General features: G+C 46.3%; 1 protein-coding gene across 3 annotated transcripts in view; it reads right to left on the reverse strand.

Annotated features, from left to right (window-relative positions):
• Positions 1-1,066: 1,066 nt before the first annotated feature.
• QRICH2 (glutamine rich 2) overlaps positions 1,067-23,263 on the reverse strand; it is a 42,053-nt gene continuing 19,856 nt past the window's right edge. For 2 of the 3 annotated variants that reach the window (XM_083725609.1, XM_083725608.1), the window contains 12 exons: positions 22,574-22,822; positions 21,631-21,753; positions 20,542-20,616; positions 20,053-20,217; positions 18,435-18,556; positions 14,640-14,705; positions 14,176-14,277; positions 12,937-13,140; positions 9,601-9,769; positions 5,251-5,338; positions 4,476-4,601; positions 1,067-1,892 (listed from right to left, as the gene is read on the reverse strand). In XM_083725609.1, coding sequence (XP_083581735.1) covers positions 1,765-1,892; positions 4,476-4,601; positions 5,251-5,338; positions 9,601-9,769; positions 12,937-13,140; positions 14,176-14,277; positions 14,640-14,705; positions 18,435-18,556; positions 20,053-20,217; positions 20,542-20,616; positions 21,631-21,753; positions 22,574-22,822 — 1,617 coding nt within the window. In that variant the 3' untranslated portion in view covers positions 1,067-1,764. The remainder of the gene's footprint in view (positions 1,893-4,475; positions 4,602-5,250; positions 5,339-9,600; positions 9,770-12,936; positions 13,141-14,175; positions 14,278-14,639; positions 14,706-18,434; positions 18,557-20,052; positions 20,218-20,541; positions 20,617-21,630; positions 21,754-22,573; positions 22,823-23,263) is intronic. The other variant, XM_083725610.1, reaches the window with a different exon arrangement.

A 23,263-nucleotide genomic window follows, 5' to 3' on the forward strand; every position in this document is an offset into this window, starting at 1 on the left:
ATCAATCCTATCTCCTCTGGTCCTTCAGAGAACTCTGGAGGAAGGGTAGGTAAAGCCTCTTGCTTTGTGTGGTGTGTTTAGGCAGGAGAGTGGCTGTTTTTTCTCTCTCACTGCTACTTAAGCTTCTTCAGTGTCCTGCATAAAATAAAAGACAGCAAGAACATTGATGCAGTGGCCCTGCTACTGTTCTCTGAGCCCTTGCAAATGCCTGACACTGTCATTCTTTGGTGCCAGCCGTGCTGTCAGGGGAAGACTGAATAGGTGCAAATATGTTGCTAAAACACAGTTCTTGGTAACTTACCCATGCTGACCTCCAAGAACAATTCGGCCAATATCCCTCTCATTCTACTGTGTGTTAGCACCTCCGCGTGAACAGTTCAATATCACCCTTCTGTTGTCTTACGAGACAGCCTGTGATATTTTCCCAGTCTGCTTGCATTCTGCATGATGTAACTAGGCACTGAAAGATCCGCAGCCATACTGGGGAACCAAATGTTATGTTTTCCACCCAAAGCTTATTTGGTTTGGAAAGCTTTTGGAATTCCAAAGTGATGATTTAAGATTTGCAAGGGGGTGAAAGTTTTGGCCACACAGAAGTGGAATTTAGTTAGCGGCTTGCTCAACTCACTGATCAGTTCAAATCCATACTTGAGACGAAGAAAATAAATGTTCACCTTGTGAAACCCACATGTATTTCCCCACAGTTCCTCTGCTATTTTGGGGTTGTATGAAGTTTCTATTTTACTTGCCCAGTCATATCACAGGACTAAGATGACCACGGCATGTCATAAACCCATTTAAATTTTACATTGGTTGCCAAATAACTGAACACATATCATCTTTTCATACTACATACATTCCAATTAGCATGGCCTGATCAGTTTAAGAGGTAGACATTATAAGCAGGAACCTGCTGAGCATGTTCAATCTCTAGTGAGAACTAGTTTTTTGCTCACAGGTATCCTTACTGGTGTGCATTGCATCAAAACAAACAAAAATGGCCATCTAAATTTTGAACAGTAAATAGTTCCACTCTGGAAACAGATCTGAATTACTGACTCTGGTGAAAGCTATGAATTCCATATTTATTAATGAACGTAGGAGTGATAAATTTTGTCATGAGTTATACGTGCTGAACCCAAAAGCAACTGTATTAACTTCCTAAGATAAAACTGCAACAACTAAAGAATACATAGCCCAACATGCAGTGCTCCACTCAGCCACTGCAGTCTTGTATCTTTCCCCCCACCTTCCCTAAAGTCAACAGGGGCAGCAATTAGCTAGACCCCAAACCCGATTGCCCCTCTATGTCACAGCAACTTTTTTTATTTCAGTGGCCAATGTGTGCCTGGCTCTGGAATAAGAAACAACAAGAGGAAAAGGAGGAAGTTGAAGATGTTGAGACTCGAAATCAGCTGTCTCTTTAACTGGTTTGAACAGAAGAATTTCCTTGGACAAATAAAATGAATGGCCACAGACCCAGTAAAACTGGTTTCTACAGAAGGATATGTTGCTACCCCCCCCCCAAACATATTTGGTCCCAAGCCCATACCAGCCCAGCCCAGCCCTTCCCTTGTGAACATCACTGTATGGAAGAACCACAGAGACTGCACCTGCTGTAGGCAAAGCACAGCAAGGAGGCTGTGTTCCTGTGGCAGCAGTATGTCTGCATGATCTTCTTCATATTTTGTTCACTCTTTATTGTCTTTCTTTCATCTGTAAGAACCATGCTTTCATTGGGGCACAAAGCTGGTGGGTCTCTGCTTATGCTGACTGCTCATCTGAGTGTCTTGAGGGAATCGTCATTCGTAGCTCAATGGTTTCTCTGTCATGCATTCCAGGCTCTTCCGTGATCCGCAAATGGGTTGTGGATTTGTCCCCTGCAGACTTAGCTGCAACACAGAACAGCCGCCATAGAATTGTAGAACTGGAATGGACTACGAGCCCAGATCTAATTATTATGAGTATAAGAAACTGATTAACCAATATTTTATCCATTGGACTACAGCAGGCATAGGCAAACTTGGCCCTCCAGATGTTTTGGGACTACAACTCCTACCATCCCTAGCTAACAGGACCAGTGGTCAGGGATGATGGGAACTGTAGTCTCAAAACATCTGGAGGGCTGAGTTTGACTACAGCTACCATCTGCCCCAGCTAACATGGTTGGGGATAATGAGGTTTGCATTCCAATAACATCTAGCAGGCACCTGGTTCACAATTCCTTACATATATGGTTGTGCCAGCTTATTTTATAATGTGGGAAGTAGCCTTGAGAGCTTCAGATCACCTTAAGAATGGAAGAATGGAAGAAGAGGCTGCTGGATCAGGCCAATAGCCTATTTCATCCAGCATTCTGTTCTCACAGTAACCAACCAGATACCTGTGGAAAGCTCCAAAGTAGGAGCTGAGTGCAGTAGCACTCTCCCACTTGTTGTCTTGCACGACAGCAGGAGGGCAGTGGATAAGAGGTCTGCTCAGCACTATGACCTTGAATGCAAATTTATTAGTTTTTTACATGGCTTTGGTTCTGCTAGAAAAGTGAAGATGTAGCTCCCATGCAGAAAGCCTGATGCTTCACTTAGCCAGACTTTGACTGCTAGAAGCACGAATTTTCACCAACAGAAGGCTCAAGACCCATGCCTCCTTGCATGGACTTTGAAGGCTTCCAATTTTATTTTATTTTAATTATTTTGCAAGTGAAAGCGATGCACAAAATTGGCATGTTTGCACTGGCCCATTTACCTTGACAAACATTTTAGACTTATGGGGTTGTGACGCTTGATCTAGGTTTTTAAAAGATAGCAGCATCTCAAACAGTCAGTTGTTGAATGGAGGCAGGGTTAATTTGACTGCAGCATTTAACCCCAGGATTAGTTTTCAGTGCTAGAAGTCACTATTGAAAATGAAATATGGCATTTGCAATTCTATATCTCCTGCTAAAGAGGAGAGGAATGATCTTCCAGATCCTCTTAGCAGTTTTTCTATTGTTATGCACAGAACAGAATATACCTGCTGCATCATATGTACTCCACCCAAGGAAACACATCACACACCCCTCTCTCACACACCCACATCCCTACACCTTTAAGGCTGTGGAGAGCCTTTATTGGTCCAGTCTTCTCACAATGTATACTTGTTTTCCCACATTCAGTTTAAAAAAGTATATTTGCCTTTCATGTGTTACAGACTGCTTCACGGGTACACTTAGTGTACTGCCAATTTTGTAACATGTAAAGCAGCCCTCAAGCCGAGGTGTAATGGGGTTGAGCATCAAGCCCTTCTTGTCATTCCTATATGCAAAATGACTGCCGGCTTTGAGCAGAAAGATAATTTTATCCAGGTGGTTAAAATTTCTCCAGCAGCCACTGGCTCTTTCCTTTCCCTTTCACCCTCAGCCTTGCTCCTTCCACTCTTCCCCCACATTCGCCACACAGGGCAGGCAAAGTTCACCGACGGGTTCTGTACATTTCCACAAGTTAGGTGCGCTGCTAAGTAAACAGTGCTCTTGGTCTATGCTAAGCAGCCCCATGATTTCCTGCAGTGCTCTTCAATCAGTCTGGCACACAGTCCAATTGTTCTAACTGACTGTGTTTGCAATTACATCTCAGATGTGAGCGTTCAGCACCACGGTGCTACCAGAAGGGAGCTCTCTATAATGGACAGATGGATTGGCAGGCGTGGAGATTGCAAGCAGACCTAGAATCAGTGAACCAGTGACAGTCCTCTCACTAGAAGCCTTTGCTGGCCCTTTTTTTATTAATTTAAAGAACCTGCATGAAGCTACTTCCCTGAGCACAAAATCTGCAAAGATGTACAATGGAACTGGCCTATAGAACGCACAGAGGAAATACCCACTCTATAAAGCCTTAAAACTGGCTTAACTGAAATCTCCCCTGCTCAAGGGATTCTGGGAAACATAGTTCTGCAAAGAGTGTGTGCAAACTACAGCTCTCTTAACAAGATTCCCTCTATAAACTACAATTCCCAGGATTATTTGGGAAAGCCACAACAGTTTTAAGGCCGACCAGACTAGTGAGTTTTGGTTTTTTTTGCAGGTGCAATTAACAATGGATTAGTAGTGTATTTAAACTTGACCATCCATCACCACCCCAAACATTCTGGGCATGAAAAGTTACCAGATTTCAGCAGGAGATTATGGGACATGCAACGTTTGGAAACAAAACTGTATGTCCAATGTAGATGCCAATGATAACGGAAATCACATATAACTGTGCCAATGTCATCATTAGCACAAATAATCATGAATGCATAAAAAGGATGTCTGCAGGGGCCCTAGGTACAGTATAAAACCAATATAAAAGCAGAGTTTGTCTCATAGACGCTCCACTTGTGTGGACTGTCCTATTCTATATTAATCCCAGAATGAGTATATAAATTAAGGAAACCTCACTATCTTATCTGAGTGGGTCTCATCTCATCTTTTCTGGATCCTGACCTGGCTCGGAACTTACCTGACATGCTGCGCAAAGACACTTTGGCAGTGTGGGGACGAGCTGGAAGATTGGCAATGTCACTCAGCGTGGGATGATGCCTTTGTGAGGACGACCGAATGAGCTTGTTTCTCTGTTTTAAAACACCTGGTGGGAGAAGCACAGAGGGTGGAAGGACACTTCAGTATTTCTGTTACACACATACAAATAGTGATGTAGTGATTTAAAGAAGCCAAACAAGAGCCATCCTTTTACATGCACCAGGTCATAGAATCATAGAATCATAGAGTTGGAAGAGACCACAAGGGCCATCGAGTCCAACCCCCTGTTAGGTCTCTTACAGATGTGCTTATTCAGTAAACCAGGGGCGAGGATCCTGCGATCTGATCTGCCAAAATGTTGCTCAACTGCAACTCCCATCAACCAAAGTCAGCCTGCCAATGGTCAGAGGTGATAGAGATGGCAGACAGGGAACAACTGAAGGGTCACAGGTTCCCCGTCCATGCGGTAAACCATTTGGCAATTGCTGTACATCTCCCAGCTCTGAGACTGGAGTAAGGGTCATTCAAGAGATGGACTAGAGCTCTTTTCTTTTTCTTAAATCACCCCTAGCCATAGAAACCGGCAGCAGGAAAACGGTGCTGGCTTTGCATTCTGCAGCTGAAGGCAAATGTTTCACATTTTCCATGCAAGGTAAAGGCAGCTCTGCATATTAACACTTAATAACCTGAACAGTGTTCATGAAAGGGCTAATAAAATCTACCCAAAGCATCTGCACATGGAATATAACACTTACCGTCCTTTCCAGTTATTGATGGGAGTTGTGCGTCCATCCGTCCTTTGTAGATATGACCATCAAGACCCAGTATATCTACCTCTTCATGCTAGGAATCAATGCAAGCACAGGGCAGATTTCAATTTAGCCCCAAGGGCAAACATTAAAAATCCATTACAAACCAGTCCTGCAGTTTCACTCCATCAGTCTCAACACTTACAGTGGAGCTTGAAAAGCTTTCTCACTTTGACAGTAGGGTGGCCAGGCTGGAACCTAGTGATCCCTGGTTTGCCTTTTAGATTCCCTGATCCAGTGACAGCTTCCCTGCCCATCTCTTCCTTAGTCCTGTTGTCCACTCACACCTGTTTGCATGTGTCAGGGGTTCAGAAGGAGAGACACAGGAGGGGGAGCAAATGGAGAGTGAGGAGGAGGAGTACGAGGGGGGCGCAGGCAGTGACAGTGGCCAGAGTTATTCCACAAGCCTCTCTAGCGAATTGGAGGACTCACAGAAGGGAGCGCCGGTGGCCAGAGCAAGGGAGATTCCAAGGGAGAAACCTCAAGAGGGAGGGGCCAGCGGGGAGTCCCTGAACAGCAGCTGGAGATCAGGGCCAGCGTCTCCACCAGAGCGCAGTGGGGAGGGGGAGTCCCAGGAGTCGGGACCAGTGTCCTCACCACCAGAGGGAGGAGAGGAGTCAGGTTTGGCAACACCCACATCAGGAAGCGGGGAAACGGTCAGAAGGAAAGTCACCGGCTGGGCGCGCGCGCCAAGTTCAAATGTACAGGAGCGCGGCACAGCGGGGAGCCCGGGAAGGGAGCCAGGTCCTAAAGCCTGCCGGAGGGAGGGGCAAGACTCAGGAGGCTCCGCGTCAGAGGAGTCCAGGAAGGAGGGAACCCCAGAGGGCAGAAGGACCCAACGCAGGAAAGAGCAGCGCAAGAGGTGGAGCCGGGCTAGAATCTTAAACTGGTGTGGGTGGAGCAGTGAGTCAGAGGGGACTTAGCCGGTCTAGCGTTAAGACGTGGGCCTGCGCGCCCAGAGCTTGGAAATGGAAACCAAACTTCAATAAAGACTTTTGTATATAATATCCACTGGGCGTTGGTCCTCTGTGAGCTGGGACCTAGCGGCAGTCCTGACAGCATGTTACCTCCAACCTCCAGATTTTGTCGGACTACAACTCCCATCAGCCCTAACCACTGGCCATTCTGACTGCAGCTGATGGGAGATGGGAGTCCAAAAACATCTGGAGAGCATACATTGTTGCAGAAGGCTGCCCTACTCTACCAAGGAGGTTACAAAGGTAGAAACTCCATCTCTAGGTTGCAACCTGTTGGTGGTTCCATTGACTGAGAAAGAGTGGGAAACGCTGGAATCCCCTCTGCAGTAAACAGATACAGTGGTACCTCGGGTTAAGTACTTAATTCATTCCGGAGGTCCATACTTAACCTGAAACTGTTCTTAACATGAAGCACCACTTTAGCTAATGGGGCCTCCTGCTGCTGCCGTGCCGCCGGAGCACAATTTCTGTTCTCATCCTGAAGCAAAGTTCTTAACCTGAAGCACTATTTCTGGGTTAGCGGAGTCTGTAACCTGAAGCGTATGTAACTCGAGGTACCACTGTACAGACTGTCAATGATGTGACAGGCAACTTGGATTTTAAGCTGAATTTGTCCCAACCCTTTATCACATTGGTGTCCATCTACTGGTTTAAAACTCTGACATCCGAAGTAGTCTCCCAGTGCATATATTTGTAAGATTTCAGCCCGAGCGGAAGATAAGCTCTCATCTTCTAGACTGGTAGCTTTCGTGTAAATCCAACACACCATGGTTGTCAACTTAAAAATGCAACAATATAATATTGTCCTAAAAACCTCAAGAATTAGAAAAGTTAATGAAAGAGCCCAGTTGCAGCCACTGGTGAGGAAATCTATACTTTGCCCCCAGAAAAGGGAGAAGAACAGGAACTAATGGTCTGTAACCCACAACTGTACTGGGCTCTGTACTATGGTAAGGTCAGACCAAGAGAGTTATATGTTTACATTTTTCTAAGCAGAGGTAATAAAAGATGAACAAGTATGTCTTAAATTAAAAGCAGGTCCATAATGCAGGTTTGGATTACAGGTAGGGTGACTACTTGAATACTGTATTGTTTATGTGTGGCATTTAAATTTCTAACCAGGAGGAGGAGCTTGGGCAAAAAAATTTTTTTTGGGGGGGGGGGATAATTGAAAGCTGGAGAAGGGAGAATTCTGTTCAATATTTTTACTTTCCTTTTGTTTTAATTTCTTGTGGTTAATTATTTTGAGTGCCATTCATGGGAGAGAGGTGGGATGCATGTTTTATGTCAGGGAAATATGAAAGGAGGCCAAGGTTGTGGAAACCAAGATAGAGGCTGCACTTCATATGGTGGGCATCTGATTGGGTATCTGGGGGAGAAGAACATTTGAGATAAAAAAAAGGAACTAAACAAATATATGGCTTTTTGAGCCCCCACAATCAGGACATGTATCCTGATGCACAAGAAGCCTCCAAACCGTTTAGTCATTGTATTTCTTGCATGGCTTCTAGCAACAAGCACTATGAGAGTTGGGATACTGGCCTAGAACTAGCACTGGTTTGAGCTAGCAAGGATGAACAAAACATTTTGCAATCTAAATTAACTTTTTGCTAACAAAAGATAATAAAAAAAAAGAAATCAGGAGAGTGTGGTCAAAAGGAAATTTGTTTTTCAGTTATCTTTATGTTACATAATTCAGAGAGAGATAAGCTGGTGTCAGGTGAAATGTGTATCACAGGAACAATACCAAGCCATTAGTCCTGCCATTAAGAGAAAATTGTAATGTCAGCTAGAAAGGAGCATTTTCTACACACGGTGATCTTGTTCTCATTCTCATTTAGATAATACATTATTCCCTTTTTGCAGGGTCTGAAATAAGCCTATACAGCAACTTCCTCAAGGTCAACAAGTGTGTCCAGACCAATAATTGTGTTGCCTTCCATTTATTGTTGCCGTTCCAGTACACAGCCTTTATACAGTACTCAGAATTGTGGGCTTGGGTTTTATAACATTTGTGTTTCTGAAAACCAGCTTAAATGTGTGTCCCCCGCCCACATGCAAGAGTAGAAGAGCCTTGAAATGGGAACCTAAAATAGGCCCGTTTCAGTTTCTACTAAAATGAATTAGCAGAAAATAGTAGCAAACAGCCTATGTGAATGAGCACAAGTTTATGAAGGGAAGGGAAGTCTCTAATACTGAAAGAAGGGTTCGGCCATGGTCAGGAAAAAGAAAGTATTTGGTTTCTCTTAAGACCAAGAGCAGTAAAATTTGTTTCTCTTCAATTTCCTATATGAACCTGCCTGACTATTAAGTTCAGTAGGGAAGCTCATATAACCCCTCTCCCCAATGTTAAAAAGGACACAGGAATGGGGTTCTGGGGCTCTTTCCATCGACAACCACAGTCATATCTGCTGCTGACAGCAAGCAGGAAGGAAATGCTCCCTCACAGGCACTGGGAAAGGGCTCTCCACAGGCACTGATGCACGCAGGTACTGTGTGTGCAGGTGGCAATGGGTCAACCTCCTTATTGGCTGAGGCGAAAGGATCTTTCCAAATGGGGTAGGTAGGCAACAAAATGGGAGGTGGAACCTCAGTGTACATAAAGATGCACCTTGGGACAAAAGTAAAAGTAATCCCAACTTCAGATATAGTTTGATCAGCCTGAACTGGCGGTGACATGGAAGAGGTCTCTGGATCTTGGAAGAAAAAGCTCAGTGTCAACCCAGTTTGTGGCAGCTGCGAAGGAGGCAAATTCCTTACTAGGGATTAATAGGGAAGAGACTGAAAACAAACCTGTAGATATCACAGGGCCTTCATATCAATCTAGTTGAGATGGTATGTAGAAGTATGGCTGTCACATCTCCAAAAGGATATTGTAGAGGTGGAAAAGGTGCAGGAAATGAAGGGGCTGCAGCACTTCCCTTGTGACAAAAGAAAGCACTGGAGCTTTGGGGGGGGCAGGGAGCAGACCAGGAAAAACATGACTGAGGTTTATAAAATTAGGCATAGTTTTTCTCTGTGTTATTACTAGTGCTAGGGATCATCCAATGCAAGGTGCAGTAGTGTTTTCTTTTTTAAAAAATCTAATCAATTTGATGAGGTTCAAAGTTACATGTGAAGAAACCAAATGGACAGACGGTGAGCAAAAACTCAGTGCAATCCAGACTGAATTTCTCCCTCTTATGTGAAGTGGATCATGCAAAGCAAGTGCAGGCCTGTGCATCCCTTGTAGGCTCCAAAACCTACAGGTCAGCTCTGAGTCCAGCCTGACTGCCACGCCCCACCTTCCGTCTTCCTCCCCACCCCCAGTTCTTATTACCTTCATCACCGCCAACATGGCGTTTTCGTCCGGTTGGACTGGTGCCATAGACTGTGCAAACTGCTGCAGCCGTCCGTAACGCCGGTATGGGTAAGTGAGGGTGTGGCTGCCCCCGCAGTGCCGAGGAACGCTTATGTAGCTGAAGTCTGACATATCAGCAAGCCTGTCGCTGTTAGGAATCAAGGGTCAACAGGTCAACCCGGTGTGTAAGGGGCCCGAATGCAAAAGAGCAGGCTCTCGAACCTTGAATGGTTTGTAGGAGGTGGACTTTCAGCAAGTATAGCTTGTAACACAAACTGCACCATCTTTTACACAACTGTCAAAGGCACAGGTGCTCTGTCTTCTTGCTCCCCTTGCTCCCCACTACCAGTGAGACTGAACCCGAACCGACTACACTAACCTGGTTTCTGGAGGACAACACCCCAAACCATACATGGGTACCTGGGGGATTGTGACAAAATCTGTATACTCGTCCAACTGCTAGTGCTGGCTTTGCTTCTCCATGCTGCACCAATTCTTTAACAGACCAGCTGTCCCAACACACAGCCACAACTCCTCCTGCCTTATTCTTCATTTTCTCACTTCACTACAGTGGCCAGGTGAAAAGGGGGACCAGGGTGGGCTACCACATCTTTAAACTGTGCAGAAGACGAGAATCTCAGCCGGTAAGCCTTGCATGTGGAAATCCCGTCTTCTAAGCAGCTCATAAAAGTACAGCACCCACCCAACCTATCCTCTTACTCAACTGGGGATCCCATCCATCAGCCACAATCATGGCTTACTAGCTAGACCAGTGATAACCAACAGGATGCTGTTGGCCTGCAGCTCCATTAAAGACCGATGGCCATGTTGGCTGGGGCTGAAGGGAGTTGGAGTCCAGCTTCTTCTGCAGGCTACCCTTGAGCTAGACCAGGCAGGACTTTCCTTTTGGATGTTATAGCTGGGGAGAAGGTGGTCAATAGGGGAACAGGAAATGAGCAAGGTGGAAGGTCTGTGGCACCACCTTCTGTTGTGGCTGCTGAGAGGTTAAAGGGAACAGGAAAGGTCTTATTTCCAGGTGCAATAGTAATTTGGTTTCGGTGCCGAATGTTAAAAAAAGTTAGGTTGCAATCCTACATTTGCTTACTCCACAGTAAGCCCCATTGAACTCGGTGGGGCTTGCGTTGAGTGTATATGTGTAATATGCCACAGTAATACTGTGCTTGATTTTTCATGGTACACTTTAGCAGCTACCTTGAGTCTCCTTTTGGAGGGAGAAAGGTGGGAACAGACAAGTAAATAAGATAAATATGAGAGAGCAAGCCAAATGCCGCTCCCAGGTTGTTTAGGGTCAAGTCCTGCCCAAGGATATTTTGAAATACTAACTTCAGAAAGCACTTTTGGGGGTGGGTGGGTTTACATTTATTTATCACAATTTAGCACCCCTGTCCTTAATTATCCCACAAAACACCACTCACAATTACACTGAACATTTTCAGAATGTCAAAACTGATTCATTTCCCAAATAAAGCAGAAAACACTAAGCCGCTCCAGAGAGGTCACGGTGGAAGGGAAAACTGAAATATTAGGTGCACACTCAGTGTACAACAACAACAACCTGTTCCTGGCTTTGTCTCCCTGGCCTGCACTTCATCAAGCAGCAACACACACACACACACACACACACACACACACACACCAGAATGAAAGAGTAGATCTTGTCACAAGTCAGCATGTAGACAAGGAGGGAGCTTCCTAGACAGAAAGTAGAATTTCAGGCATGGAAGCAATAGGTGGAGCAGCAACTAGCAAGCTAACAGTGAAGCAGAAATAAAAATGCAAGCTACATTGCCAGTTTTGATGGGAGGGGTTTCTGAAGTCTTGGTGGAACTTTGCTGTTGGGAACTGGGGTGGCATACCTGACCTGCAGTACAAGGTTAATGTTTGTTTGCATGTTACTTCTTTGGTTCTGCAGGTAAAGGAGTTGTCCTGCAGACATCAGTAAATATATTGTGAAGCTGTAGCAGTCAGGTCTGACTTGTTCAACAGACATCTCAAGCTCAGAGTTTGCTTTGGAATTCCAGATTTTATTACCGTGCAGCAGCAGCAGCAGCAGCAAGTCTGACCACTAAATATGTGCATTCTTTCCATTCACAGAGCTATATGTACGCTAAGGAGAAGCACCTTAAGGGGTTGCTTCAGGCATGACGAAATTCCTACACTGAAGTTGGTTCTGCATAAGAATCTGCATAAATCCTGCATGCCAGTTATCTAAGAGCACATGAGGAGTTTGTTGCTTCTTATCACACAGAAATTTGTTCCAAAAAGTGGCTTCTGTGTATAGGAATTTTCACCCATGTGTGAAACAAAGTGAAGAAGTTCCACACTGGTAAGTGAGAAGGCTCAGCAAATAGTTATCTGCTCCTGCTCTTCTTGTGGCTGATTTCTTGCAAAGCTGATATTGTTCACAACCTATTTGGAATATCCACCTGGATAAAAATAATTAACCAAGAGCTCGACCCAGAGATTTAGCTAAGTATTAATGACTGTTTCATAAATCTGCCTTTCAGGGATTTCTGGAGTTCTGTTGTGTCCATGCCTTGAAATCCCTAGGATGGCTTTGTAATGAAGCATTACTTCAAGCCCAGCATCAGCACCTGAAATGATGGGTTAAATGTCTGGGCCCAGAACCCCCAGAAAGCCCACTGGAGCTGACTCTGCTGCCATCTCCTTTTGATTTTGATTTTTTAAAATGTAGCTTACCCAATTCCATACTCATCAAAGAAGCACTGAGCAAAGTGGCCTGAGCCACCAACATATTTTATTCCTCCAGACTCATTCTGGGATAATAAAATGGAGGTTGATGCAGCAACCACCCAGAGCCGGCTCGCCTGTGATGCAGGGAACAGCGCCTGCCTTGGGTGGTGGTAATGCAAGAGGCAGCACTCTGCCCTCTCCACCACTCCTGCTACCGAGGAGGAGGCATTCCAGTGTGCAGCGTTGCTGCTCGTCTTCCCCGCCTCCAGGTGGAGAAGCCAAGGAAGCAGCAATATTTGGCTGAATGCCCTGGCTCCTGCCAGGTTTGGCAAGAGCCAGGGTGTTCCTGTGTGCTGGCTTCTGCTTGGTTTCCCCCCGGGGGAGCAACACTCGGAGGAGCACCCTGGCTCGCACCAGGTTCGGCAAAAACGGGGGCGTGGCGGCAGAAGTGGGGTACGGTGGGTGAGGCCAGGAAGCTGCAATTGGGTGGGGCGTGGAGTTCGATCTGTCCCGGGTGCCTTCAAACTGAGTGCCAGCCCTACTTTGCTTCTCGTTGCTTTGGAGCTATGAACTTCAACTGCTCAAGACTTTTTCTCCTACCGTTTGCCATACGGGGTTGAGCCAAGACACTGGGCCTGCAGCATCTCCCTGATCATCTGAGCGTTGACCTTCGCTGCTCCACCACTGTAATGGCTCTGCACCTTCTGTATATCCATGAGCATCTTGGAATGGATGCGGCGCAGCTTATTGAGACTCGCACTCTTCTCCAGTGCATCAAAACGAACACCAGGTCCTAACTTCAGACTAGGGTGGGGTACAATAGGATGGGAAGGGGAAAGGTGGGGTGCAGCAGCACATGCCAGAGAGCAAGGAGACGGCAAACAGCCACATAAAGAGAACGGAAAAGAGAAATCATACTGTTAAGCAGGCCTGTTGCTTCCAGCATGCCTTGCTCGCATTTTACACACCTTTTGTGAGAAAGCAGGAACTAGTGAGAACATTTACGTGGAGCTATGCTACCTGGGAGGACCTAACCGGGTTCACTCAAACTGACAGCTATGAAGAATCTAAAAAGCAAAGGACACATGTTCAATGGGACACATTTTCTACAGAAGATCCTCTGGGTGTAACAAATGGAGGGGTTGCTGAGGTCTACTGCCCCATCCAGCGACACTTCTATCTAAGGATGTGTTGAGAGATTGCCCAAAGGAAACTTTCAGCCAATTTTTGAGAGGGATGGTTGGAGGAATTCACCCCCACCTACCCCCTTATATCCCTGTCCTCCTTCCACCACCGGTTTCCTAACTTTGGCACTGGGGTTATTTCTTTTAGCCTCTGGTTAACAGATGCCACTGTAATTTTTTGCTACACGGTGACAGAATATTGTTTGCAAGAGAACTGTAGGAAACAAACAGTGGCATCCACTAGCTGCCAGGAAAAGCCTTGCCACACCAACAGAGGCTAATCCCCTGCCCTGCTCCCCTACCTGCCAGTTTGCTGAAACGATTGCCCCATTCTCATCACATGCAAATGGGGCAGAGGAAATGGGGGAGCTCCCTCTGTCCAACCTGTCAGTGAAAAATCTTGTTTTGCTAGGCAGGAGTATTTGGGCTGCAAGCTATTTTCCTGCCACTCCTGCCTTCCCCCAACAGAATGCTAGCAATATCACCAAGGCCAGAGGCACTTTGCATCTGCTCTCTTCTCAGTTTCATTCTCCCCAGCAGGCCCCCTATTTCCAAATCTGTGCCCCGTCCAATTCCCACCTGACCTGCCTCTTAAAATACACACAAACTAGGAACCAGAAAAAATCCCCTCCGAAGCCCCTTGTCCTCTGCGTACCTGCGGTTCAGCTGCCTGATTTGTTCCAATTCATAAACCATGTATGGCCGGAGGGATTGGTGAGCAGGTAAACCTGGCACAGCAGGGAGTGTAGTGATGTGTCTGCCAAGACAATAAGCAGGCAGGTTAAGCAAAGGGAGGGGTGGGAGAACGAAGCAGCTACAGGACAAGGAAGTCGTCCCTGGCTCAGCTGCTGACATCTGCTTGTCACCGAAGGGCAGGCCATGCAGGAGCCTGGGCTGGCTGATGGGATGTGTTTTACCCAAGCTACCAGTTGGAGGCTGTGGTTTCCCCATCATGGCTGAGCAAGGAGGACTCAAATCCAAATCACCCAGCTTCCAAGTCCTGTACTGCACCTATTTTTAAACCACCACATACCCCTATAAATATTGATTGTTAATTTTCTGTCCCAGGACAGCAGCATAAGCACACAAGCACCATAAGAGTTCCACACATGGACTTACGGGCCAGGAACGACCATTTCCAAAGGTCGGTCGCAAGAGATGCAGTGGAAATGGGCCAGGAGTCTCCTGTTTGGGTAGAAAAAGAGATGCTTAGGCCAAATGAAGGAATTACGGCAATGGGAGTATAGAGCAGGTGCTTGGGGGGGGGGGGGTTGATACAGGATATGCAAATGTCTGCCTGAACGGTCCGTGCGAAGGAGAGTAAAATCATAGTTTGTACACACATTTTCATGAAGGGGGAGATGCCCTGAAGTTGAAAGGTTTGTGGACTCACAACAGCAGCAGAAGAAGAAGCAACACAAGTTGTGTCTAGGGAGCTCCTTATGTGCTTGGTAACACCAGGCACTCACAGATCTCTCCGTGGATGAGGAGGAGATGCAGAAGGCACTTTTCGCACACTGCAGCACAAGCAGGCCAGGCACATTCACCTGCTGCCTTCTTACCCCGTTCCTATGTAGTTTCTGACTGCCTGGGTAGCAACATAACAGTGTGGAATTAACTTGGGCATCCTAACACTCAGAATGGGTGCTTCCTATTTAAAACTGACCACCTGGGGAGCTGTCAGAGAGCAACAGGAGATCATTCTCGATATTTTAGAACAACACATTTTCAAAATCTAAATGTCAAATTGCATGCGAAAACATTGGGACTTGTTTTTTAAAAAGAACGTCAACAACCTGCTTTAGAAAACAAGTACAGTGGTACCTCGGGTTACATACGCTTCAGGTTACAGACTCCGCTAACCCAGAAATAGTACCTCGGGTTAAGAACTTTGCTTCAGGATGAGAACAGAAATCGTGCAGCAGCGGCACAGCAGCAGCAGGAGGCCCCATTAGCTAAAGTGGTGCTTCAGGTTAAAAACAGTTTCAGGTTAAGAACGGACCCCCAGAACGAATTAATTTCTTAACCCCGAGGTACCACTGTACTCCCCTCTTCAAAACTGCACATTGGTTGCACTTTGTACTGTACTTCTATTCCCAACCCCCCTTTTTCCCTTCCTCGAGGGAAGCAGATTCCTCCGGTGGAGATCAGGTAGCTATGGAGATCCTTCCCTCCCAAACATGACACACCTTTACCTAATCCCAACTGACTGACATTAAGGAAGCAGAGGTGAGTGGGGTTATGAGTCAGGAATTGGCACCACCAGCTACTGCTGGGAAAGAGTACTTGGTGCATGGGGCAGGATTTGAGCAGCTTCAAGCCTCTCTGTTCCTTGAAGATCGCCCTGGAGGAAGAGCTGGAATTAACTGCGCACACACAACTTCGCCTGGGGATACCATGCTTCTTGTCGGAAAGCATTTGCTGGCACCTTATTCCTCCACTCTTTCAAGTACAGTCACTGTTTCGTTCCGTCAAAGGATGTGGAGGGAAGCAGAGAGCAAGGCCTGGGAGGCGGCTTGCCTGGCTGTTGGATCCAGTCTCTATCTTCTTACATAACGGGCACACAGTATGGGGGCTGCTGACTGTGCCACCACCCTCCGCCCAGCAGAATGCATTCGTAATTGCCAGCTTCCATGGCTGAGGCTATTCGCTCTCCCTTCTTCGAGGTGAGTGAGCTGTGCCCCATGTCCCCATGCGTCGCAAGCACCACCACCCTCTGGTGGTGACACATGGGTGATGCAGCTTGCAGCACTGAAGGAAAGAGCATCCATTGACAAGAACTGTGGAGGGATGAGAGAGTGCCAGCTGGCCAACTGGGCCACTCCTTCCAAAAGACTTCAAAAAACCCCAAAACAAAAACAAAAAACACAGCTACACAGCAGAGTGCAATTGAGATGCCTATAGGCAGGGGAACATCCATGATTCAGAGCCCTATCTGAACAAAATTATCAATTTCGGGTTCTCACTTTTCCAGTCTTAAAATTCAGTTTGCCCCTTTTCCACATTAGCTTGCATTAAAAAGGGGGGGGGGAAAGGTCCAGGCAAAAAATTGTTTGCAATTTTGTGTACATTTCTCTGTAGAAGTGCACGTTATATGTAATTTTACCTAACACACACATTTCTGCTGGCAATTTTCCATAAGATAATGCATTTTTGTACTCTAACATACACAATTGTGTGTGTGTGTGTTTTGTTTTTTTACTGAAGACATGCATTGCAAAAACACTGAAGGAGGACCAGCAGACTTGGGGGGGGGGGGCTGAATCATAGAACGGTAGTGTTGGAAGGGACCCTGAGGATCATTTAGTCCAGGGGTCAGCAAACTTTTTCAGCAGGGGGCCAGTCCACTGTCCCTCAGACCTTGTGGGGGGGGCAGACTATATTTTTTGGGGGGAAATGAACAAATGCCTATGCCCCACAAATAACCCAGAGATGCATTTTAAATAAAAGCACATGTTCTACTAATGTAAAAACACGCTGATTCCCGGACTGTCCGCGGGCCGGATTTAGAAGGCAATTGGGCCGGATCCGGCCCCTGAGCCTTAGTTTGCCTACCCATGATTTAGTCCAACCCCCTGCAATGCAGGAACATGCCACTGTTCCATAGGGGGATCGAACCTGCAACCTTGGTGTTATTAGCACCATACTCTAACCAACTGAGCTATCAATTCCACCACTCCTTTGACTTGCCTGGAACCAGGGAGAAGAGAGGGTGTACTTTGGGGAGAGTAAAGAGAGTAAGCCAGAGAGGCTTGGAGGGACACACTTGACCCCAGGCCTACTCTAATCATACTGCAATAGTAAACATGAAAGGCTTCCAGTCTTCCAAAGCAGGTTTTTTTTAAGCACACCCCCCCCCCAAAACATAACTTCTACTCTTTGAAAGCAGAGGTTTCTAGGCAACCTAATGGCATGGGAGAATAGATATATAGGCAGGTAGGCAAGGTATACTCCTTCAAACCAAGGGTGTATTGTTCCACAAACTGCTAACTATGCCTAGAAGCAGCAAACACTTCTGAAAAGAGCTTGAGCAGAGAGAACTAAGAAAAGCCAAGGATGGTGTAGAGCAGGGGTCAGCAACCTTTTTCAGCCATGGGCCGGTCCACCGTCCCTCAGACCATGTGGTGGGCCGGACTGTATTTTGAGAAAAAATATGAACAAATTATTTTGCCCCACAAATAACCCAGTGATGCATTTTAAATAAAAGCACACATTCCACTCATGTAAAAAGACCAGGCAGGCCCCACAAGTAAACCAGAGATGCATTTTAAATAAAAGGACAGACAGAGTCTACTCATGTAAAAACACGCTGATTCCTGGACTGTCCATGGGCTGGATTGGGAAGGCGATTGGGCTGCATCCGGCCCACGGGCCTTAGGTTGCCTACCTAGTGTAGAAAAAGCATCTTTGGCAAGGCTTTCGGTGTTGGAACAGGGCTCACTGTTCCCAGCGTAAGTGTCAAAAACAAATACCCGGAGCCCAAAGAGTGCAGTAGAGAAGTAGGACGTATGGAGCGCAGCTTGCTGGAGAAAAACCATTCTCTTCAAAGTGCTATGTTAGGATGCAAGCTACTCCAAAGTCCTTTCTTTCAGGAACTCATACTAGATATACAAAGTGCGCTGAGGTCAGGCCAGGCCAAAGGGCCATAGTCCATCCAACACATCTTATCCTGACAGGCAGTGTCTCAGCATTCTGATCCTCTACTTAAGACCCTTCAACTATAAAACCAGCACACGGTTCCAAGGAGCATGTTGTAGGCAGTGTGCATTGGCATGCTGGAGGCTTTCATTTTCGCACAACACCCACAAACGTGAGACACGTGTGGCAACGTGCATTAGATTTGGCTTGACATCTGCCCGCTGTTCTCATACGTCTACCGGAAGATAAGAGTTGTCTGTCTTCAGACCTTCTTACCTCCTGATCCCAGCAGCTTCGTCTCCTATTTCTTGTGGCATCCTCTCCTTCAGCTGTTTCCGGATATCCTTCCAGCGCTCCTCCAGCTGCTGTCGGAAGGGGTCCAGTTCCAAGCGGTCCAGCTGCACAAAAAGGGACAGAACGGTTCTGGAGAGAGCTGCATGTTCAAGGCACTGCAACGCTACCATCCTGCAACGCTACCATCCTGGAAGTGGCTCCGCTTCAAAGCTAGCACTGAAGCTCTGCCACATTGAGTGAGTCACTGCCATTCAAAATATTGTTCAGCCCACTTTTCTGGTGCTCAAGGCAGCTTACGGCAGAAAAGTCGTGCATCCATTTCAGCACAAGCTGGGAAAATGGCATAGTCATTAATCAGTGCCTAAGTGGTAAAGGCCTAGATATGGAGGAGATACCCCGGGAGAGCGTTTCAAAAGGCGAGGTGCCACCACATGGTAGACCCTGTGATGGGCAGGGGGGTGTGGAGAGACAGAAGAACAAATTGAAATATTTTGTTCCCCCTTTACCAATTAAATGAAGCAAAGATTTAACTGAGGGTCATTTAACGCTTTCTGACTGCTGAAATGAGGTACTTTGAAAACAATATGAAAGACCATAAAAGCTATATTAAATAATTAATGGCTGGATGGCAAGATTAGCATACAAAAACGCATATTAACTTATACTGCATTGTTTTAGAGAGGGCGTGAGTTAGAACATTTAAGATAATTGTATGGTGTGTAAAGAATGGAAATGTTCATATGTTTTGTATGTTTAAATTAAAATAAACTTAAAAGGGAAAGAAGGAAAAAATGCAGGTTCTGAAGGCAGGTTAGCAGAGAAGAGCCTCAGATGACAATTGGTATGAACAGGCAGGTTTCTATAGGAGAAGGCATGCCTTTGGCCTAGGGATGCTCAACTATTTCACTTGGCCTTTCATTTTCAAGTGACCTAGTCTATTTGCATTCCTGGACAGCAGATTAGAACACAATTATCCTCCACTTTTTGCACCCTTATTATTTTTGCAACATAGTTCTCAGGTAAAAGATAATAAAAATACTAAAATGCATTCAAAAATGTGTATTTAAGGACAAAGTTCGTACACAAATATGTATTTTATGTGATCAAACACATTAAACATTTTTAAAAAATGCATTAAAAAGATTGATGCAGAAATGGGATAGAATGGGACCCACAAGTAAACACATGTAAAACACGCATTGGTTGACAATTAGACTGGCCTGTCCATCCCTACTTCAGACATCCTGTTTATAGAGATTTACTGGTAAAAGCTGACATTTCAAATTGTGTCCAGAAACAAACTAGAAGCTAGTATTTAGAGGCAGGAATCATGCGTATTCCTACCCTTCAGCCTACCCTGGCTCACCTAATTGGCAGGGTCAGGCACGAGCAATGAGACATGCATGGCTGGCTCACCAGCATAAGCACTTACAGTAAGTGTTGGGAACAGGGCAGAAAGGGATGTGCTTCTGCATGAGTCACTGGGTACTCCCAGCCACATTCCACAGCACTGAACCACAAACATGGGAAGCTCTCGACACTTTGGGATGCCCTCATTGGCCTGGCTGTGAATCATGGGCAAGGCAAGAGCCTTGCTTACCTTGGAGTCCATTTCAATCAAGAGTTTGTCAAGCATCTTTTGCCAATCTTGTTCTTGCCCAGCCATCTTGTTCAACAGCTCCTGCATCATCTTATGCAACTGCTCCGTGGTGGCATCGAACTGGCTACGGCTGACCTTCGCAGCAAGGGCAGCCTTATCTGCTTTCTGGAAAAGTAGGGGGAAAGATGGGGGCATATCTTTGGTCGGATCTGTATCGCAAAGATCACCCCCGCCCTTCCCATCAGTAGCTCTGAGTGTGCATGTCCAGAGAGCATCTCCCTCTAATCTATAAGGATGGCAAACACCAGAATCCCTGTTCAAACTACTAATGACTGCCCTGCAGGTTGGCTGCAGAGCTGGGAGCAGAATCCAGGCCCCATCTATTTCATACGCTAGCTCCCTCTGCAAGCAGAGCTTATGCAGGAGCACCAAGCCATGGCTCGATGCGCATGGGACAACTGTGATGTGTTATCAAGTACAACTCCTCACCACATCGATTTCCATCACAAGGCTGTCTTTGTCCGCCTTTACATTTTCTAGTCTCTCCAAGGACTTGAACAACATCTGTAAAAAGCACAAAGCAAAATAATCAAAGGTGGTTACCCAGAGACTCACATTCCTACTCAGCAGGGCAGAGGAATCTGGTGCCCTTCAGATGTTTCCAACTTCATCTCCCATCAGTCCCAGGCAGCATGGCCTATGATCAGAGATGATGGGAGTTGTTTGTAGTCCAACATCATCTGGAAGGCCACAGAGTTCTTCATTCCCACTACACTTTTATTTCAAATTATATATATATATATATTCATTTACTAACACATGTTCTGCAAGGTCTCATTGTGTCCAAATACTGCAAATCACACAACTCTCATTCCAAAGTGAGCCATCTTGTGCTTCTATCTCATGAGTGATAACAGACTGTAGGCTAGTGTATTGACAAAGCATGCTTTAGGTCAACTAGCTCAACATTTTGGGAATTGATACTGGGGATAGAGTTGGGGTGGGAGGACGCTCACTTGCCAAGAAGGGCAACAGGGTAATTTGATGGGGCCCCTGGCAACCCTACCAAAGTTTAGTGAACATCAGGTAGAACTCTTACCCACTTGTAAGAAAAAACAAAGTTGTTTTCAACAGCAGCAAGGAGCCAAGATACTGCACATCTTAGCATCACACCTTTTTCTTTGGATAATCTGGCTCGCAGCTACTTGGTGGCTTATTATACAGCTGGTTCTCCCATGAGGGGTCTGGGTGGCAGGGAACACGATAGCCCCTGGAGAACAGGCTGCCCCCCCCCCCCGAATACCAAATGTTGGCACAGCTGCTGTAAGAGGTGATTTGCTGATGCTTATTGATTTGTAGCTGCTTGGACCAAATGCCAACAAACCCAGCTGGATATCCAGTACTGCTGCCACCGCTATAGTCTCATGGCCTCAGTCACCTGCTTTGCACTTGCTTAAGCAGAGGGAGGAGAGCCAGCTGCTTCCCCCTGGAGGAAGCACCACCAAATCCTCATGAAGCAACAACACTGGGAATGTCCCATGTCATTTGACCCTCTAACCTGGCGTCAAGATCACCTACACTGATCTCCTTCTGCTTCTGGCGATGATCTTCTACAAGAGTGCCTGCAGTGGCGTTCAGCTTCTCACAGTCATCCTGAACTTGCAGGATGGTGCTTTGGATCTGGTTGAGCATCTCTTCATCCTGGTTGCAAAAGCAACAAAGTAATGAAAGCCAACATTGACATGGGTCTCCTTAATTAAATCCCTCCCCAAGTGTGTTAATTCCCTTTCGTTTTGGTGCAATGCGTATTTTATCTACATTGGATCAGAACTACAGCCTGAAGATGACAGTACACCATCAAGCAAAAACTTTGTACTTAGGAGCAGACACCCGTGGGTTCTGCCTTTGCATGTGTCTCCTCTCTGGATGGAAACACGTGTGTTGTTCTCACCCCTGCACCTAGTTATCATTGATGTTGCACTGTACTTCCATTCTGCCCCTAGGTGCTGATATTAATGCACTTTCAGCATACAAAAGCAAGCACAAATCCTGGCACTTTGTTACAGAGCACAAAGAACAAAAAGATGCCATATGAGAAAACAGAATCACAAAAAAGCCATGGACATAACCATTATCTATGGTACAGTGGCTTGTTCAATCCTTCTTAATTCCTTGCTTATGTTACCTAGGACAAGAATCTCTCTATCCCACTTTGGAGGATGGGAGAGGGATTCAGAGATCCCGTCTCTAGGGATGGGCAGGATAATAAATGATATGAATAATGCCGTCTGAGGACAGCAGGTTGACTCATGCATTTGGAGAACCCTTCTACAATTCTGTAGCTTCTGCTTCCAAGCCTCAGTGTCCTGCAGCTTCCCACCACGTAACTCCCAAAATGAGCCTTCTTTAGGCCTTACCACTAAGTCTCAGATCAGGCCTCAGCATCCACACAGAGCCCCCTGAACTCCTCCCTCTGCCCTCCTCCTGGAAACCTGAGGTCACGTTCTTGCGCCGGCCTTACCTGGCGGTGCTTGGGTTTCTTGGCTAGTTTGCCTTCTGCCTGCCTTAACATGAAGTTGTTAATCAAGTCCTGCAGCTGCTCATAGCGCTTGAACAGCTGGCTAACCTTCTCACTGACATCTAAGCTGCAAGCTGCACATGTGCTCTGGACCTGCGCCACCCCAGGCTCCGGGGTAGGTGGCATGCTCATGGACAGCAGCGTGGACGAGGAAGCCATCATGTTCTCTATGACACCTCTAAGCTTGTCTAACTGTGGGCAAGGGAGAGAAGGAGGAGTCCAGCTTTAGACAAGGGAGTCAGACAAAATGTTTCCTATCTTCCACAGAACTGGGGTCGAGTGCGGGTGGCGGCAGCTATATCGTGCTGCTCTAATTGGCCCACTCCATTGTCTCTCAAGACAGATGGACACCAACAACAATTTATTACATTATTTTCAGGCAGGAGCAGGCAGGGTTTGGCCACGCAACCATAATGCCAAGAATCCCAGTGGCACCTTAAGAGATAAAAGTTTCTAGAGCTCATGACTAGAGATGGGGTGGAAGTTTTAGAAAGCAGGGTCTGCTAAACTCTCACGGACCAATATGGACATGACATATACCCTAGAAGCCAAAGTTTCTATTCACTCTGGAAGGGAAGCTTTCATTGGTGTCAGTAGGAGCTCTTCCACACACAGAGTTAATAGCAAGATTTG

The sequence above is a fragment of the Podarcis gaigeae genome (genome assembly GCF_964106915.1).
Source record: "Podarcis gaigeae genome assembly, chromosome: 2".
In the NCBI taxonomy this organism is placed as follows: Eukaryota; Metazoa; Chordata; class Lepidosauria; order Squamata; family Lacertidae; genus Podarcis; species Podarcis gaigeae.